This window comes from Asterias rubens, chromosome 4, assembly GCF_902459465.1.
Source record: "Asterias rubens chromosome 4, eAstRub1.3, whole genome shotgun sequence".
NCBI classification, from domain to species: domain Eukaryota; kingdom Metazoa; phylum Echinodermata; class Asteroidea; order Forcipulatida; family Asteriidae; genus Asterias; species Asterias rubens.
Genome location: NC_047065.1, coordinates 7,871,696 through 7,889,687, shown reverse-complemented (window position 1 = coordinate 7,889,687; position 17,992 = coordinate 7,871,696). Strand labels below are relative to the sequence as shown.

General features: G+C 39.2%; 1 protein-coding gene across 1 annotated transcript in view; it reads right to left on the bottom strand.

Moving 5' to 3' along the window:
• The window catches only part of LOC117288891, a 33,317-nt gene that overhangs the window by 10,248 nt on the left and 5,077 nt on the right, over positions 1–17,992 (bottom strand). The window contains exons 5-12 of the mRNA XM_033769759.1: positions 15,085–15,192; positions 14,253–14,337; positions 13,416–13,529; positions 11,064–11,168; positions 9,610–9,724; positions 8,511–8,623; positions 1,105–1,219; positions 525–650 (exon numbers count right to left, since the gene is read on the bottom strand). Coding sequence (XP_033625650.1) covers positions 525–650; positions 1,105–1,219; positions 8,511–8,623; positions 9,610–9,724; positions 11,064–11,168; positions 13,416–13,529; positions 14,253–14,337; positions 15,085–15,192 — 881 coding nt within the window. The remainder of the gene's footprint in view (positions 1–524; positions 651–1,104; positions 1,220–8,510; positions 8,624–9,609; positions 9,725–11,063; positions 11,169–13,415; positions 13,530–14,252; positions 14,338–15,084; positions 15,193–17,992) is intronic.

Here is a 17,992-nt window from a genome sequence, read left to right as displayed (position 1 = left end):
AAACCCGCAAAAACATTTAAAGGCAGTGGACACTATTGGTAATTGTCAAAGACCAGTCTTCTCACTTGGTGTATCTCAACGTATGCATAAACTAACAAAATTTGAGCTCAATAGGCCGTCGAAGTTGCGAGATAACTATGCAAGAAAAAACACTCTTGTCACCCGAAGTTGTGTGCGTGCAGATGCTTGATTTCGAGACCTCAAAATTTAATTCTGATGTCTCAAAATCAAACTCGTGGAAAAATTCTCAACATTTCTTTCTCAAAAACTACGTCACTTCCGAGGGAGCCATTTCCCACAATGTTTTAAAAAACCTCCACCCATTACTCGCTAACAAGTAGGGTTTTGTGCTAATAATTATTTTTTTAGTAATTACTAATAGTGTCCGTTGCCTTTAACTAATGTCAAAAGCTCAAACTTTTTCTAGTTGGGGTCACCTAAATCCACCAACTGGTTGAGTTTCAATCGCAAGATGTACGAATGAAAAACAAACAAAAAATAGCAAAACATTACTTCAACTTTACCTACTGCATCCATGTATGCATGAGCTTCACAGATTGATCCATTGAAGAGCATTGTGTGAGGAGGGATACCAGACTTGACAATAGCCATGCAGTTATCTCTGTGTGTACTATCATCGGTGAAAGATGCTGACAAATATGCAAGAAATAACAATTATTATAGCAACTGAACCCAGTGTTAAATGATTTTGGACGTAAAGCCGTTAGTCCCATGTGTTGTGTAAACGCATGTAAAAGAACCCAGTGCACTTATCGAAAAGAGAAGGGGTTCGCCCCGGTGTTCCTGGCTTGATTGGCAGCATATTGCGCCATAGCACCTTGTAAACCATTACATGGTGCTAAGGATTAGGTCTTATATCTCAAAATTCGCCACACTCCCTGCAGTAATAATACCTGGCGCTTTGTATCCTTTGGCAAAAGGCGCGTTATAAATAGGGATTCAAACCCACACTCTGCTGATCAAACAGCAGAGCTTGAATCCGGTGCTCTTAACCACTCGGTCACGACACTTAATGTAAAATGATAAAATCTGTACTTTACAACTATCTAAATGTTGTTATATTCTAATAATCTTTTGACTGACCTCTGACCTGGTCTATTGTGCCATCATTATCTACATCGGCATATGTAGCTACATCATTGGATAGTTTCAGTCTGGTTAACGGTCTGCCTGTTGCCAGATCTAGCACTTCAATACCCTGCCAGGAAAAAGAAAACTAGCATTTAACTAAAGTCAAGTTTTACTAAAATAAAGGACAACAGACAATATCACTCAATTGTGCTTATTATAAGCTGTCAAATTAAAGACATTGGACACTATTGGCATCAAGTAGAATGACAAGCAATCAGTTAATAGAATGAGTTGCATTCATCTGTTAGATATAGATAGATAAAATGGTTTATTACAAAACTGTCCTCGCAGCACAAAGGCTGAATTACAAATACGCATGTATCATGACTAAAGTAGCAACCTACGCGTAATGCACAGCGCGCCGGGTAACATGAAAAGTGATGTACACCGGTGTACATCACCTTGATCTTTCCCACCGTTGGTCGATTTCCAGCGCTGTACGAAACACACGCGGGTTCGAGGGAAAAGGTGAAGACTTGGTTCTAATTTGAACTGTTCGTCTGCTTACTAACCCAGATTTAACTATGCATTGCTCCGTCTTTATAATGTTTGAAGATGACAACAGAACTTCGAGAAGAGGAATAACAATGTTACCAAGGTATAACAAAACAATTGTTGCACGCTGTGACTGGGGTCCATGGGTTTTGTACACCCTCGGTGGCAAATGGCACCCTTCGGCTTCGCCTCGGTTGCCATTTCCCCCCTCGGGTGTACAAAACGCCATGGATCCCGTCACAGCGTGCAACAATTGTATAATGGACTCTGAACGTTTATTAGTTAGTTGGTGTCTACAAGCAGCAGTAGAGCTTCTCTACCCATGCAGCGGCCATCCATCTGAATGTCGACCAATCTTGGAGCCCTCTAAAGCCACAATGTCAAGTTACAACCAGGCATCAAGCAACACTTCCACAAACTACCGACATAGACACATGAACTGCCAAGTATATCTCTCTACGTAAATTGGGGAGGTAGTGCTTTCTGCTCTACCGGCCAGGCTTCGGACTGATGATACCCAAGCCTAACGTATGGACTGTAAAAGGGGTAACCCTGTTTCAGCCCTTGGAGTAGGTGGCAACGGCCTCTGACAAAAAATAATTGTAGCCCACACCTTGAAGTGGCCTTCAGGCCTTGTGTGTCTGGCGACTTGCATAAAAAATATTTTAAAAAGTACCGTGCCACAGCCATGACAGGACTACACGACGAAATTGGCCACATGGAATACGATCACACAATCAACATGGTGCGAAGCCGGTTCTTCTGGCCCAAAATGGCCGATGATAGCAATGGTGTGAGACTTGCAGAAGAGGCTGCCTTTGCAAAATGCCTGTAACAAAGACACGAGTTCCACTAGTCACCATCAAAACCAATGAACCGTTACAACTCATATACATGGACTTTCTCAAGCTGGAGCTATCCCGAGGTGGACATGAAAACATACTAGTGATCACTGACCATTTTGCGAAGTATGCTCAGGCCTTCCCAACTCGTGATCAAAATACAGAGACAGTCGCCAAAATCCTGTGGGAGAACATGATTCAACACTATGGTTTTCCGATGCATATCCATGCCGACCAGGGCATAAATTTTGAAAGTCTACTGATCAGTGAACTCTGCAATGCTACAGGTATCAAGAAAAGGCTTATGGGTCAACTCGGTCCCAAGTCAACTTGGTCCCCAGTCAACTCGGTCCCCAGTCAACTAGGTCCCAAGTTTAACTCGGTCCGTATGGTTGATTGATGGGAAGCGGAAACAAAAATAACTGATGTCCTTTGACTTGGTCTATGAAACCGGACGAGTGTGCACCAATCTTCAGAGTATATTCAATGCCTCAATAGCGCCCCATTTGTTTTTATATTCAACATATGTTTGTTTCACTTTTGAAAATTACCAAATCTGTGTTGGGCAATAAATTACAACTGAAAAACAATGTGTTCAAATGTTTCTTTGCTTGCCAGCAGAGTATTGTTTTCTTTATGGCTATCAACAACAACATTAATTGACAATTGAATCCTCTTGATTTTTTAAGTGAAACAGATTTTATTTTATCAACCAATTTTCTCCAAAAACACATAAAATACGTAATAAAAAAACAGTACACTTTCTGAAAAAAAAACACATGTGGAAATTACATTGTAAGTACAAAATAAATATAAATAAATATTATCAAGTTTTAACTTGATAATATTTATTTATACTTATTTATATTTATTATTAAATGTAATGTAAAAATTACATGTAATAATAAATAATATCTAAACAGTACCAATAAAATAAAAACTAAAAAAAGTTTGGTTGAAAATAAAATTGAGTAAACTTACCAAGTACAAAATGAAAATTATCAAGCTGAATTACATGTAATAATAAATTAATAGTATCCAAAATGTACTAATTAAAAAAAAACTAATAAGGAAATTAATGTTTGGTTGAAAATAAATAACAAATATAATATTGTTCTAGTAAGTGGTGGACCCTTGGAGTCAAATTCTCAGGCGCTTCAAGGCGCATGCGCTTAATCATTCAAATTCACTTTTGGACAGTCATTTCTGGAATTTTTGAAATCTAAAGAACGTTTGGTTGAATGGAAAAAAGAAACACCCCCATCCAAACACATTACAAAATTAGGTTGTTGTCAGTTATAATGATCCCCGAAAATGACTGAGAAAACAAACACAAAAGTGTATTGCAAGTGTAAACCCCAAATTCAAATTTAAACTGAACCACAAAAGTGCGAGCACGCACGCAACACCTGCTGTGGAGTTTTGGACTGCTCGTCGAGATTATCCCGCAACCCGAATAGTCTTGCGTGAACCCGCTTGTATGTCTTCTTCTGGTATCGTGTCAGCTTTCTGTCGTTGACCAGCCTCATCTGGAGGGTCACAAGCTGTCCTTGTGTGTGTAGTAAGGTTAGAGCTTGTAGAACTCAACGTTACCGGGTTCTAGCAGCTGTGTTGAGGGCTCTGTGCCAGCCCTCAATGTCGTTGTTGGTTCTGCACGTCTGGCGGTATGCAGTCCAACGCGATGGTTCCCATATATCGGAATGTATCTAGTAATCTTCGACATACCGAAATACCTGTCGCAAATTAAACATAGAAAAAGACAAATAATAATTACATACAATATAAACAACTGGCTTACCCTGTGGAATAGGCGGATGCCCCTGGTAAATTAATTGCAACAGTGCTTGGAAGATGACCCTGTGATCGACATTTGCATAGTTGTTACCCAAGACTACCAATAGGCTAATGTAATTAACAAAAACAACACAAAATGCTCAATTTACAACAAAATGAAAACATTCATCAAACTCACCCTCTTAACCATGTCACATCCAGCTGCCTTCTCCTTGAGGTTCTCGAACAGAACAGGTATAACCTCACTTGGTAGGTATGGGAGGGCCAACAGCTTAGATACAAGTTTGTAAACCCCATCCTTGTTCTGGTAAGCAGCTTGAAGGCCAGCTCCTTGTACCTGTCTCCAGACTGCCTGCTTCCAGTGGAAGACGCATCCGTGATAGGACACGTCGGGGAAGACATCTGCCAGTGCTCTCCAGCAGGCAGCCTCGAAATTGAGAAGGCACTGCTCCACCTTTATATCCTATGGGACAAAACAAAGAATAAAAATAAATGTGTTGCCGAGCGCTCCGGTTCACCGTCTGGCGATCTATGATAACAAATATTGTTTTATTACCGAGGAGGCACTGCTCCACTTTCCTATGGGACAAAACAAAAAATATAAATAAAGTAGCATGGCCTGTTAGGCCGATAAAGGTTGATAAAAAATAACAACAAAGTTGATGGTACAATCAGGTGTAAAAAGTGCAATATATATCTTACCCCAACCATGTGAAGCAACCACCCCTTCAACTCCCGTGCAATATACATCTTACCCCAACCATGTCAAGCAAGCACCCCTTCAACTCCCGGAACACTTCCACGTAGTCTTTCTTCTTTCTCAAACTCATCAGGACAAAGCACAACGGCACTAGTTTGATGTTATTGTCACGGCGGACAAAACAATGAATTGAAAATAACTGAGTGAAAGGCCTCTTCACCACCTTAAAGGTCCCATCAACATTCCATCTCTTGGCTGCAGCAAGAGTATGTATCTGTTGATTGGTCGCCAGTATTATGTGCCGCTGTCGCCCACGACGGACATCCTTTCTGAGAAAGCCTGAGGGGCAGAAATAAAAAAAGTTTATTATCAACAATTGGGAACCATACATTAAATGTAAAGTCACTGAAGTCAGGTCAAAAGACATTTTTGTTTAAATCAAGTCAAGTCACAAGTCATTTTTGCTCAAGTCATGTCAAGTCACAAGTCATTTCTACTTAAGTCATGCCAAGACACAAGTCATAAACTGTCCTAAACTAAGTAAAGAAATAACTACCCTCTGGAATGAAGTCTTCTCGGAGATCGAATGTAAGATCTGTTGGGTCTTCCGGCCTCATCCTCTGCCTCTTCCTGTTAGCTTGACGAGCCAAATGTGAGGGATTGGGCAGCCCTGGCAATGGAAAGTCACCAACTGCCTCGATCCAAACTTCATTGACAGTTGCAGGTGCCGGTCAGAAAGTCTGCCACAGCTTCCTCTTTGATGTCTACGATCAGATTCGCAACCCGTTTGTCTCCAGGCTTCCCAGGGTGCTCATGGTTGATTGGGCCCCAACAGAAATGAGCGCCCGCCTGCACAACGCTGGCGCCACGTGTCAATGTTTTATTTCGGAGAGCACATCTGCACCAAAATAAATAATCTTCATGTAATAGTCTTAACATTGTCAATGGTCAGTGTTCGTAAAAACAAACACTTTAAGTTTAGGAGAAGAAAACGTAATGAGCGATTCACGATGATGATCTCAATTGGCGATGAAGATGCGAAAAAATAATAGAGGAAAAAAACAAAACACCCTTGTCGCACAAGTTGTGTGCTTTCAGATGCTTGGGAGACTTCTGGGACGCTAGGTGGCAGCAGACTTACCAGGTAAAATCCATCGTTCTCGGAAATGTGCGCATGCTCAGAACTACATAAACAATGGAAATTTACCTGGTAAGTCTGCTGCCACCTAGTGTTCAAAAGTCCCCCATTGATTTTCCAAGCATATGATATTTCTTACCTTTCTGTCACCTTCTTGTGGTGTTGGAGCTGGAAACACATGCATTCCGTGCAGGTCCATCGGCTTGTCACTGATGACGGCTGCCCGATAAAACGACAACGTGATCGCTGCACAGACAAAAAAAATACTTTATGCTTTAGGAAATCATTGTGTAAAAAAGTATTGTACATTATGTATATTATACCATCAAAACTTGTTATAGGTCATAATAATATTATATCATGGTCTGTTTGAACAGGGTTACATGTAAAATTCCGCTTCTCCCCTTATTTATATGCGAATTGAATCCGCTAACCAAAACTTTGAAATTGTAAGCGTCTTTTATACTCTAAATTATTCAGTATTACTTATGCCAATTTGGTCTAACGAAAACCTCCAAATTGTAAGTGTACTTTATACTTTAGATTATTCAGTTACTTATGCGAATTTTAATGTCACAAAAACTTCCAAATTGTACTCTGCATCATATTAATTGTAGACCTATATGACTTATGCAGTATTAATTCTAAAGAAAGCTTTTGAAACTGACATTGCATCATAACCTAGGCTGTATAAGGAGACATACATGTATCACTTTAACTTTTTCACTACTTAGGGCCTACCATATGCGATTTTAATTGAACTTACCTGTGGTGCAACATTTGCGATGCTGCCAACGGCGACAAACATCGCACTCCATTGCATCCTGTCGCCCGGCGACTTCTTCCTTGCAGCTCATGCAAGGGTAGTCCGCCTGTTTCTTCTCCCATCTACCACCCTCTCTGGTACAGATTGGCGTTTTGACTCGCGTATTCTAGGTCCTTTCTCAACGATTGCAAGAAGCCGAGTGATGAAAATTCCTTAAAGGCAGTGGACACTATTGGTAATTACTCAAAATAATTATAGGCAAAAAAACTTACTTGGTAACGAGTAATGGGGAGAGGTTGATAGTATAAAACATTGTGAGAAACGACTCCCTCTGAAGTGATGTAGTTTTCGAGAAAGAAGTAATTTTCCACGAATTTGATTTCGAGACCTCAAGTTTAGAACTTTAGGTCTCGAAATCAACCATCTAAACGCAAACAACTTTGTGTGACAAGGGTGTTTTTTCTTTCATTATTCTCTCGCAACTTCGACGACCAATTGAGCTCAAACTTTCACAGGTTTGTTATTCCATGCATATGTTGAGATACACCAAGTGAGAAGACTGGTCTTTGACAATTACCAATAGTGTCCATTGTCTTTAACTCCTTCGAGATGCAACTCATCAATTTGCCGACAAAGTAACCGACTTAACATTACAACCATTAGTGAAGGTGGTCCAACTCCAGTGTCATTGTGTTAGAGTTGACGAGTGTTGCAGCTAACAATCACCAGTTAACTCCATCAACCTCAAAGGACTGCCGTGGGTGTCAACTCTTTTTGAGTGCCCACGGCTGCCGCAGACAATAGAATGCCAAAATCAGAGTACAACCAACTATATTCTCTCAACAGTTCAAATAACATTATACAATATGATGGATTCGTTGATGATTAAGATGACACACAAAATATCTTAATTTCCTTTTAATACTAAAAGAACAATTCACCTATAGGGTCTGGGGATTTCGCTCATACAAAAGTATAAATCCTCAACTTGAACCACAGGTGGGGGGGGGGGGTTGTCACTAAAAACTATGTTTATCACACACTTCCGCAAATGAAGATTGCACACCCGGGACAGAAGATTGTTCAGAAATTAATACATGAAACATGTTATTGCCAAGATCGAGAAAAAACTTGACTAAATTAAATGATTATAGAGAGTTACAGTGGTTAAAGGGTTACACCAGACATGTGCCGACCGGTGTGGCTACCAGCCTGCTTTACATAGACCTTATCGCAAATACCAATGCGCAAGCGCAGACTGTTGAATGAGGTGCATTGTGGGATATATATGGATCAAATTTGGATACAAGCTAGACCACAATGCACCTAATTCCAAGCTTTACGCACGCGCCCCGGTATTTGCGAAAAGGTCTATTACGCTGCCAGCATATACTGGCTGGCTCTAGGATGCTGTAAACCCAGTCTGGCTCTCGCACAGTGTAAAAAGTGCACCTTTTTTTTCTCTCTTTGCACCCTGCACCAGCGACCAATGACGTCACCAACGCACCATCCCAGCTAAGCTTCCTAAGTGAGCTGTATAGGGATTATTCTACTCAAGACTCAAGACCCCATAATTTGAATGGTGATCAAGCTCTGTAAAGTCTACATGAATATTCATCCTACCTCATGCATATGAATGACTACAGCATTAGGATTCTTGACATGCTCAGTAGGGCTGTGTGGTCTCAGGCCTCCAAAGTGGTATCCAGCAATGTGTTCCCCATCCAAGCCAATCACTGAGACCAAAACAAAGCAACAGTTGTTATGTTTCGAACAACGAGCAAAATAAACCCTTTATCTGAAAGCTTTCTTGATAAGTAAAGGTTTAACTAGTAATCAGGAGAGGCTTGCCTCATTTGTTATGAATACATTTACAAACCTAAAGGGAAGGTATAGGTTTGGTAATCACAATTGAAATTAATAGTGATAACAACTTTCGGTTAGAAGCCTACATCAGCAGCTTAGTATGAAGCATTTGAGAAACATTTCACTTCGAAGTAATGTGGTTACGTAAACAGCTACCAGTTTTTGCACCCCAAGATTGGAATCTGAGATTAGGGATTATTTCTTCCTGCGACCTGCGTGGACATTTGCACCAGTGATATCTCAAAATCGAGACACCTTTTGAAATGAAATATTCACATGTTAGTGTTATTGTAGAAATATATTTATTAGGCACTAAAACAATCAAACAGTTCCAAAAACTTAAGGTATACTTTGCCTTTAAAGTCATTGTTACAAATAGTGCAATCAAAAGGCAAGTGGGATGTTTTTTGCTTCTCCTCTCAGTAATATTGTTACTGCTACTAAATCTAGGGTGTATATTGTTGAGCAATGTTGCACTTTTATCACTGATAAAAACCAAAAATATTAAGAATTCAGCCGTCGATTTCACAAAGAGTTAGGACTCGTCTTATCTCAAGTTAGGACTAGTTACTCGTCCTAACTTAGGATTAATATTAAGGTCTGCATGCTATCAGTGCAGGGTTGGAACTCGTCCTAAGTCATAAGATCAATCCTAATTTAAGAAGAGTTTTGTGAAATCAACGACAGGCCTGAAACCTCACAGAGGCAACAACGGCTTTGACATCTATGCCCCCTGGACATTGCCTTGGTGCCCTTGAAATGCTCCAGCAGAGAGTTAAATTTCCTCATAGGGTGCCCTTTACCAAGGAGAACATGCCTTGATGCCTTGACAGCCAGCAGCAACAGTTATACTCACATGATGGTAGTGTCACTCCATCGTTGGATGTGTCTACCTGTGGGGTTTTGACGTTGTCTTTCACAATGCGAGCTAGAAGAAGGGAAGTATCATAACCTCTCTGCCACCGATGAGGCTGTTTACAAATTAGTCATATCATTGAAATAAGAAGCCTGACATTTCCTTTGTAGTTTAAATACACTGGACACTATTGTCAAAGACTAGCCTTCACAGTTGGTGTATCTCAACATATGCATTAAATAACAAACCTGTGAAAATTTTGGCTCAATTGGTCGTCAAAGTTGAAAGATAATAATGAAAGAAAAAACACCCTTGTCACAGGAAGTTGTGTGCTTTCAGATGCTTGATTTCAAGACCTAAAATTCTAAATCTAAGGTCTCGAAATCAAATTTGTGGAAAAATTGCTTCTTTCTCGAAAATGACTTGACTTCAGAGGGAGTCGTTTCTAACAATGTTTTTAACTATCAACAGCTCCCCATTACTCGTCACCAAGTAAGGTTTTATGCTAATAATTATTTTGAGTAATTACCAATAGTGTCTACTGCCTTTAAACAAGCAGAGTAATTACCAATAGTGTCTACTGCCTTTAAACAAGCAGAGGAGCAAAGCTAATATATTCCTTGACATACTTTGTGTGAAAGTGAAAGCAAAGCCGACTGTGATCATATTTTTGTTTGCAAGTGATTTATGAAAGCAATACCTTATTCTAGGAATATTTTAACACAAAAATCTTTTGTTTCAATGCAAAGATTCACTTCTGTTTCATATTATAGAGAAAAATAAAACCACTATATGTAAAAGTTTGTTCTAAAATCAAAAGATGTAGCTTTAAATATTAGAAAGCCTAGAGCTTGAAAAAGTTCTTAAAACCTTTACAAGTCAAGGCTTTTTGTGAGCAACAAAGCACATACCTCACATTCCCGTCTATGGTGTTTGGTTCTGTTTGAACCCTTTCATTTTTGTAGGCAAGCCAGTTAAAGTCTGATAAATGTAATTAGCTAGTGTTCACTCATGCGGAACAGCTGTCAAAATTAAAAAGCTAGGACCTTACTTAGTGCCAGATTTTTGTAAACTTATACAAAATCCATTTGGTATACATGTCCATTTTTCTTAATGTACTTTTTTTTTTTAAACACCCTGTACAACGCGCATGTCCATCACTCAGTGACGAACAAGGCGCTTTAACATACAGTGTTTAGGTATGTGGGACTACGTTTCAATTTAGAGACCTAGTCCTTTTACATAGCACCATGTAATGGTTTATAAGGTGCTGTGGCGCAATATGCAGGAACACCAGGGCGAACCCCTTCTCTTTTCGACAAGTGCAATGGGTTCATAACACAAGGGACCAGTGGCTTTACGTCCCATCCAAAGGATGAAAATGAGTCTGTGTTCAGTAGACTTCAACAAGGCTAGTCCTAGCTCTATGCGGATAAAACAACAGTGTTGTTTACCAATTGTTTGAGGATGGCATGAGTGTACTGATTCCACTGCTGCTCCCCTGCGTGACTTAAACCCTTACGCAGGGCAAGCTTGAAATGATGAGCTGAAAATAACTCCTACAGAAAACAGAGAAAATAAAACAATAACATTTAATTTTTGCACAAATTTGTAAGAAAATAAAATTAAAAAATGTGTACATTTTTGTTTCAATGCACCGAATAAAGAGATACTTGCAAAAGTAGTTATGCAACCTAAACTCAAGAGGTATGTGAAGTAATGGTGTGCATAGTTTTATATGTTCTTATTTGATAACCAAGATCGACAAGGCGTGGAGGAGGAGTTGGACTACTCTTCAGGACTAACTGCCATGTTTCGGACTACCTCTTCCTTGGCGGAACATAAATCTTGTTGAACTACTCCAAGCTTCCATCACAGCCGATGCTAGCTCTACCAATGTTGCTATGATATATCGCCCATCGGGCTCTTTATTCCCTTTTAGCACTTTACTAGAGGATATTTCTACCCTTTTGGACCAGTATCTTTTGCTGCCAAGATCTCTGATCATCAATAGAGATCCTAATATTCACATGAATGAGGATAATACCCAATCATCGTCATTTCGTGATTTCATTCAGTCTTCTAGACGTCGACAGATGTCACCGGGCCTACTCATACGCGCAGCAACACTTTGGATCTTCTAATGTAAAGGAATTTGGACATTAAAACGATCTCAAATCCTCAAATTATCAGGCTGAGACAGATACAAGAGGACACAGTTTGAAGCTGTTCAAACCAAGACTAGACAAGTCACTAAACAGATCTGACTACTTTTCGCAGAGAGTAATAAACCAATGGAACAAACTCCCAAAGTATGTGATAGGAGCAAAATCAACAAATGCCTTCAAAAATGAGCTAGATAGACATTGGAAAGATATGGGGTATTTATAGGCATAGCCTACCATTTCCCATCAAATTGTTAGTGTAAGTGTAAGTGGGGGAATTTCCGACCACTCATCAGCCATTCTCTGCGACCTTCCTCTCTCTAAACCCGAACCAGGGCTTAAGATGATCACTTACAGGAATTTCAAATCAATTGAACTGCTGAAATTTTCAGATGATCTTCACAAGATTGAAATCGCTCAGCAGTGTGACAATGATGACCCTGACATTGCTGTTGGCAGCTTCAACTCCATTGTTCTTGAAACCCTGAGCAAACATGCTCCTGTGAAGACCAAGGCTATCTGTATCAAGCGCTGGTACAACAATAATATAGCTCAAGGAAAGCATGTCAAGAAATAAATAGAGAGACAATGGAAGGACAACAGGGCTTGTAATCCATCGCCAGAACGTGTCACATTCCAATCGATGTTTCAGCGGCATTTGACACGGTGAAGCATTCTGTCCTGGCTGCGCGGCTAGAGACTTTTGGCGTCACATCTTTGGCGCTGAAATTGTTTACCTATAGCGACCATCATCAGTATATCTCAGTCAATGGCACAAGATCCCGCTTCAACTTGTCTAATACCTGGCGTCCCCCAAGGCTCTGTTGGAGGATTGCTCTTGTTTTCTGTTTACACACAACCACTTGCAGCTGTCGTACGTTCGCATGACATTAACTTCCTTTCATAAATACCCCACTTCTATTGGTGGAGAGCACATCACGTGGGGGTGTTTAAACGGTTAATAATGACCAGCTGGAGCTGTTTATAACCAGCTGGCTTCCACGTGTCGGGCGCCAATATTATCACAAGGTCAGCACAATTCATAGCTATATGTAACAGCGCGTAATCTATTTCTAAGCGCGCGCGTAATCTATTTCTAATCTTTTGTTTGACGTGTAGAGGGAGATTGTTACATAAATGAGGTGCAGCAATCTGAAAACTACGTTGACCATACACTTTGGTGGCAACATTACGGATAACGAGGGTGTCTTTCTTAGCAGAACGGAGGTTTCTAGCAGGAATGTATGAAGTGAGTAGATCTTTCAGGTAAGTTGGTCCACTTCCACGACTGTATTGAAATGTTTGAAGGAGAATTTTGAAGATGATGCGAGAATGAATAGGAAGCCAATGGAGAGATTGCAAAGCTGGAGTAATTGAATCGCGTTTTCTTAACCGGGTGATGAGACGAGCCACTTAGTTTTGAATGATTTGGAGTTTTCTGAGCTGTGAGTCGGGCAATCCATAGATAGACTATTGCAGTAATCGGGATGACAAATTACTAAAGCATGGATGGGAATTCGAATCAACTATATCAAACTACCATAAAAGGCATTTGAAAAAAAACTGATAAGCACTTAAGGGATTGAATATGGAAAACATGAGAAATCTTTGGGACACAAATAATGAACTGATGCTCATTACCTCCTGTGTAATAGTACGTTCTCCAAAGTCACCAGGTAAATGATGCCATCTGATGGAGCCATCGTGACCACTCAGTGCAAATGTAGAGAAATGATTCACCACAGGCTCAGCTTTCTAAAGATAAAACATTTAGTTTAAAACCATGAAAGAAAATCTACCATACAAAAATCTGCTACGATTTTGTATGCATTTTCTTATGAATCAAACCCACACCATCTAATCAGGAATGATTTTGTTTTTTGCCTTGATTTACAAACTTGCTAATAAAGATACATAGCTTTGTCATTTGTCTATGCATTGAACATGTGAATGTGTACTGCTGGAAAGTGCCATTAAAGAAAGAGGCTATAGATTAAAACGTCATCCTTTGCATTTGACAACTAACACCTGTTATTATCTCCATGCATTTTCTTATGAAAACCGCACCATCTAATAATGGATGGTTTTGTTTTTTTGCCTTGATAAAATTCACAAGTTTGGTAGAAAAGATATTCGCATTGGACATATGAATGTGAACTACGGGAAAGCTCTAAAGATAGAGGCTAGAATAAAACATCCTTTTCATCTGACAACTCGCACCTGGTATCTCCATGTAATACCTTCACCGAACAGTGGACTTAAATGGATCATGCACAAACCAGTTGGGCTGCTGACTGCCCCAGGCAGATTAACTGCAGATACATCAAGTTTAATGACCCAAGTTATTTAATGTAAACTAATCTTATGGTGAAAAGGAAGTATAGTTTCCAAGTTTTGTATGATGAACCTCATAAAATCTTGAATGGAGCTTTTCCATGACAGCACACAAGATGGATGAATGTAAATGAGAATTCTTACTTTCTGTCCTTCTTCATCTTGGTCCTCCTCCTCATCCTCTTCTTCTCTGTGAACGTGGCGTTGATCTGGTTTCTTGTGATCATGCCTGGACACAAAACAATCATTTTGAGTCAATTTCTTGAGAATGGAGATAACAAAATCTTAAGTGGGTATCAATCTTAATTGCTAAGCAAAGAGCTATGTCACGACACAATCACTATGGCTACACTGACAACTCGTCATGAGATAAATCTAATAGTGCTTTGTGAAATCCAGCCCCGTTCACACAGAAAAATTGTGAGTTGTATTGATGGTAAACTTTACAGGAGCCAACGTCATAGAACTCCAAAATAAAGGAAGCGCAGGAAGCTTTAGACTGGTCCCCTGTAATTATCAAGACAGGTGGTGGTCGCAAATGCATTAAACTTCAATTTGAAGCACAACTACCAGACTAATAAAGCACACCGGAGTATTATATGCGTACTATGGTATGACATGTATTGCAAGCAAAGTCAAAGGTACATCTGACAGGTACCTGCCAGGTTCTTTAGGCCTGATCTTAATCAAAAGCTTTGAAATTTGACGTCAAATGTTTTTTTTTTTTTGGGGGGGGGGACTAATATTTTTCTACTCACTCGCTAAGTTGAATTCCTGTGTGCTTTTTTTGCAGCCTCTTTTTTAATGCCAAAACCCAATTTTGATCTGTCTGTATAATTTTAATGTTTTAACTGTAAATTTTATAAATTCAATGTAGTTTTGGCTATGTCAACTAATTTAAATGTTTTTAATAAACTATGAATCTTGTTACTGTAGCAAACAACCACAGCAATCAATTTAGGCTAGCCATACTCACCGAATTTTAGCTTCCTTGTGATACCTGTCTCTTAGGCTAGCTCCTATAATCACCAATCCACCATCATCAGCTTTAACAATATGACTAGTCACCTGTATGGATATCTCTCTGTGGAATCAAAGTTAATACCTTATTTAACTCATCATAATGTACATGCAGGTACAGGAGAACCAGCTGCATATTATAAGTTCACACAAGCGCGAGTGGAATACGGAAAAATATAGCACTTCTCCGTCCCATATCCAACGAAGGCCGAGTTGGATATGGGACGCAGAAGCGCTTTTTTCCCGTTTTTTTCCATGAATGCGCGTGTGAACTTATAACATGCAGCTGGTTCGCCATATTTATCTTCAAGCAAACTTGGCGCGTGACGTAGAACACACAAGACACAGGTAGTGATATTAGCCTTGCAATGTAGGTTTCTATCACCACTCCATTCTGCGAATCTGATTGGAGGATTAGCGCATACTTGAAGATAAAGGTTGGTTAAACCATAGAGCTACTGTTAATATTTTGTACAGCTGTTGTTGCAAAATTTCTCGCTTTCGAAGTGTTCTTTTCAAATTAAAAACATTCCAATGTCACGCTCATATACATGTAAGAAACACGTCTGAGCCAAGTAGGATAAGAAAATGTATATAATTGGAAGCTAGCACTCTGGTCGACATACATCTAGGGTTGTATGTGTCACAGTTAACCCTATGCAACCGTGATGCGAAAGACAGCTTGCTAACTCTAGAATAAAAGTCTCTTCGACAAGATATTATATTTACAATTATTTTACATTTATTTACAACAACTGGGGAAACTGCCCCATTTCTGGAATCTGTACACTGAATAACTTTATCTTTGATTCTACCGAAATTAATAATTGAACTCAAAACACTTTGTCTCAATCTTGTCAAATAAAGCTTATCCTTAAATCAACAATGTGTGTATATGTTTCCTGTAAAGTTCAAATGACAATTCACACCCTAACAAATATTACAAAACTAAAGGGTGAGTCTCCTTAGACTATAATCGATAATGAACATACAAAAGAAAAGGCGCTTTAAAAACTCCTCTTACTTTTGCAACGCTTTGCTTTTTGCGTCTTATTAATACCACTCTACTACCTTCAATTCAATGTCTCAAAATCAAGTTAATCAACAGTTAATCAAATTTACACTTGAACAAAAGTGACTCTCCAGTCTGGCATCCTGCCTCAATTCAACTTCAACTCCGATTTAAACTCTAACTTCAACTCCGATATAAGTTCTTACTTCAACTCTGACTTCAACTCCGAATTCAACTCAAAATATTTGGTGAATAAAATTTGCCCACCCTGAAAACGTCTAAAGGTTAAACTGTCTTCGGTACCACTACAGCGTCTTGCTCCACTCTTCCTCTAACACTTTATGTAGGCACGTGTCTTAGACTCTCCGGCCTTCCTCTTTGTCTGTCTCAGAACTTCACGCTTCTCACTCTATGAGGGTATAGTCCCTTTAAACTTCTAGGAGAGGGTTAGATTCCCTGCATCAACATCATGGCCATCTATAAAATAGTTATTAAAACAAATACAATAATGCCTGATGCTCTCCTTCATGTTGATAAATACACATGCCCTTCTCAAATCATTTCTTTGTCTGATTTCTGCTTCCAAAAAATGGTGCACTACAAATTCAGAGTATTCAAATAACAAAGCTATTCAAATCCAATGCTCCATTAATACAGCATGAAATACAAATTTCCAAGAACAATTTAATTCAAGAATTCTCCTTAATTAGAATCGATATCCTCCAAAAACAATAAGCAAATTTTCAACTTACGTTTTTCTCCTCGTTTCCCAACTTAAACTGCCGATCTCTGCCGTCTCAGTTCTCTGCCAATCAATTGTTTAAAATAACAGCCTGAATAGTCTGTTTCTGATTTAGCATTAACATTGCAGTAAAACAACAACCTCAAAGGTTAACAATTGTAGCGTGACACTGTTGAGATATAGGCACTTCCAAATACCCATTCAAATTCTCTCTATCTTTCTCTCACTCAAAATTTCATGATCCTTCTTCCATAAGAACCTATATGTGAGACTACTGCCACTCCCTAAAATCTTGCATACCACACTTCATGCAAAGTAGCTCAATCCTTCAATGCACAACAAGACATAATTATTCACACCAACCTGTGTGACCAGACAAGTACAAAGGAAAGTGAAGGCACTGACCTCTGCACTTCTATTCATAAACCAAGTTACAAAATTAGCATAATAACAAGAGTTCACAACCGCTGGGGAGAAAAATGCATATTCATTAGTGGATCTGCCCCTGTAAACTTAAACATACATATTCATTAGTGTTATCTGCTCCTGCAAAAATAAACACCATACATTAGAATGGGGGGTAATTCTGACAGTATGTCTACAACAAGTGTGTTCAAAAAAAGGTTTGGTAGGTACAGTTTTTCAAGCAGGCTAAAATGCAGGCTTTTCATCCTATGCTGTTAGGTATTGGTCTCAAACTTCAGGTTTCACCGAGTGTAAAATCACAGGTTACAAATCTTGTTTGTTCTACTTATTTAAAGACACTGGACACTTTTGGTAATTGCCAAAGAACAGTCTTCGCACTTGGTGTATCTCAACATATGCAAACAAAAACATACCTGTGAAAATTTGAGCTCAATTTGTTGTCAAAGTTGCGCGATAATAAAGAAAGAAAAAACACCCTTGTCACAATGTTGTGTGCTTTCAGATGCTTGATTTCAAGACTTCAAAATCCAATTCTGAGGTCTTGAAATCAAATTCGTGGCAAATTACTCCTTTCTCGAAAACTACTAACCTCAGAGGGAGCCGTTTCTCACAATGTTTTTTTTACTATCAACAGCTCCCCATTACTCGTTACCAATAAGGTTTTATTCTTATAATTATTTTGAG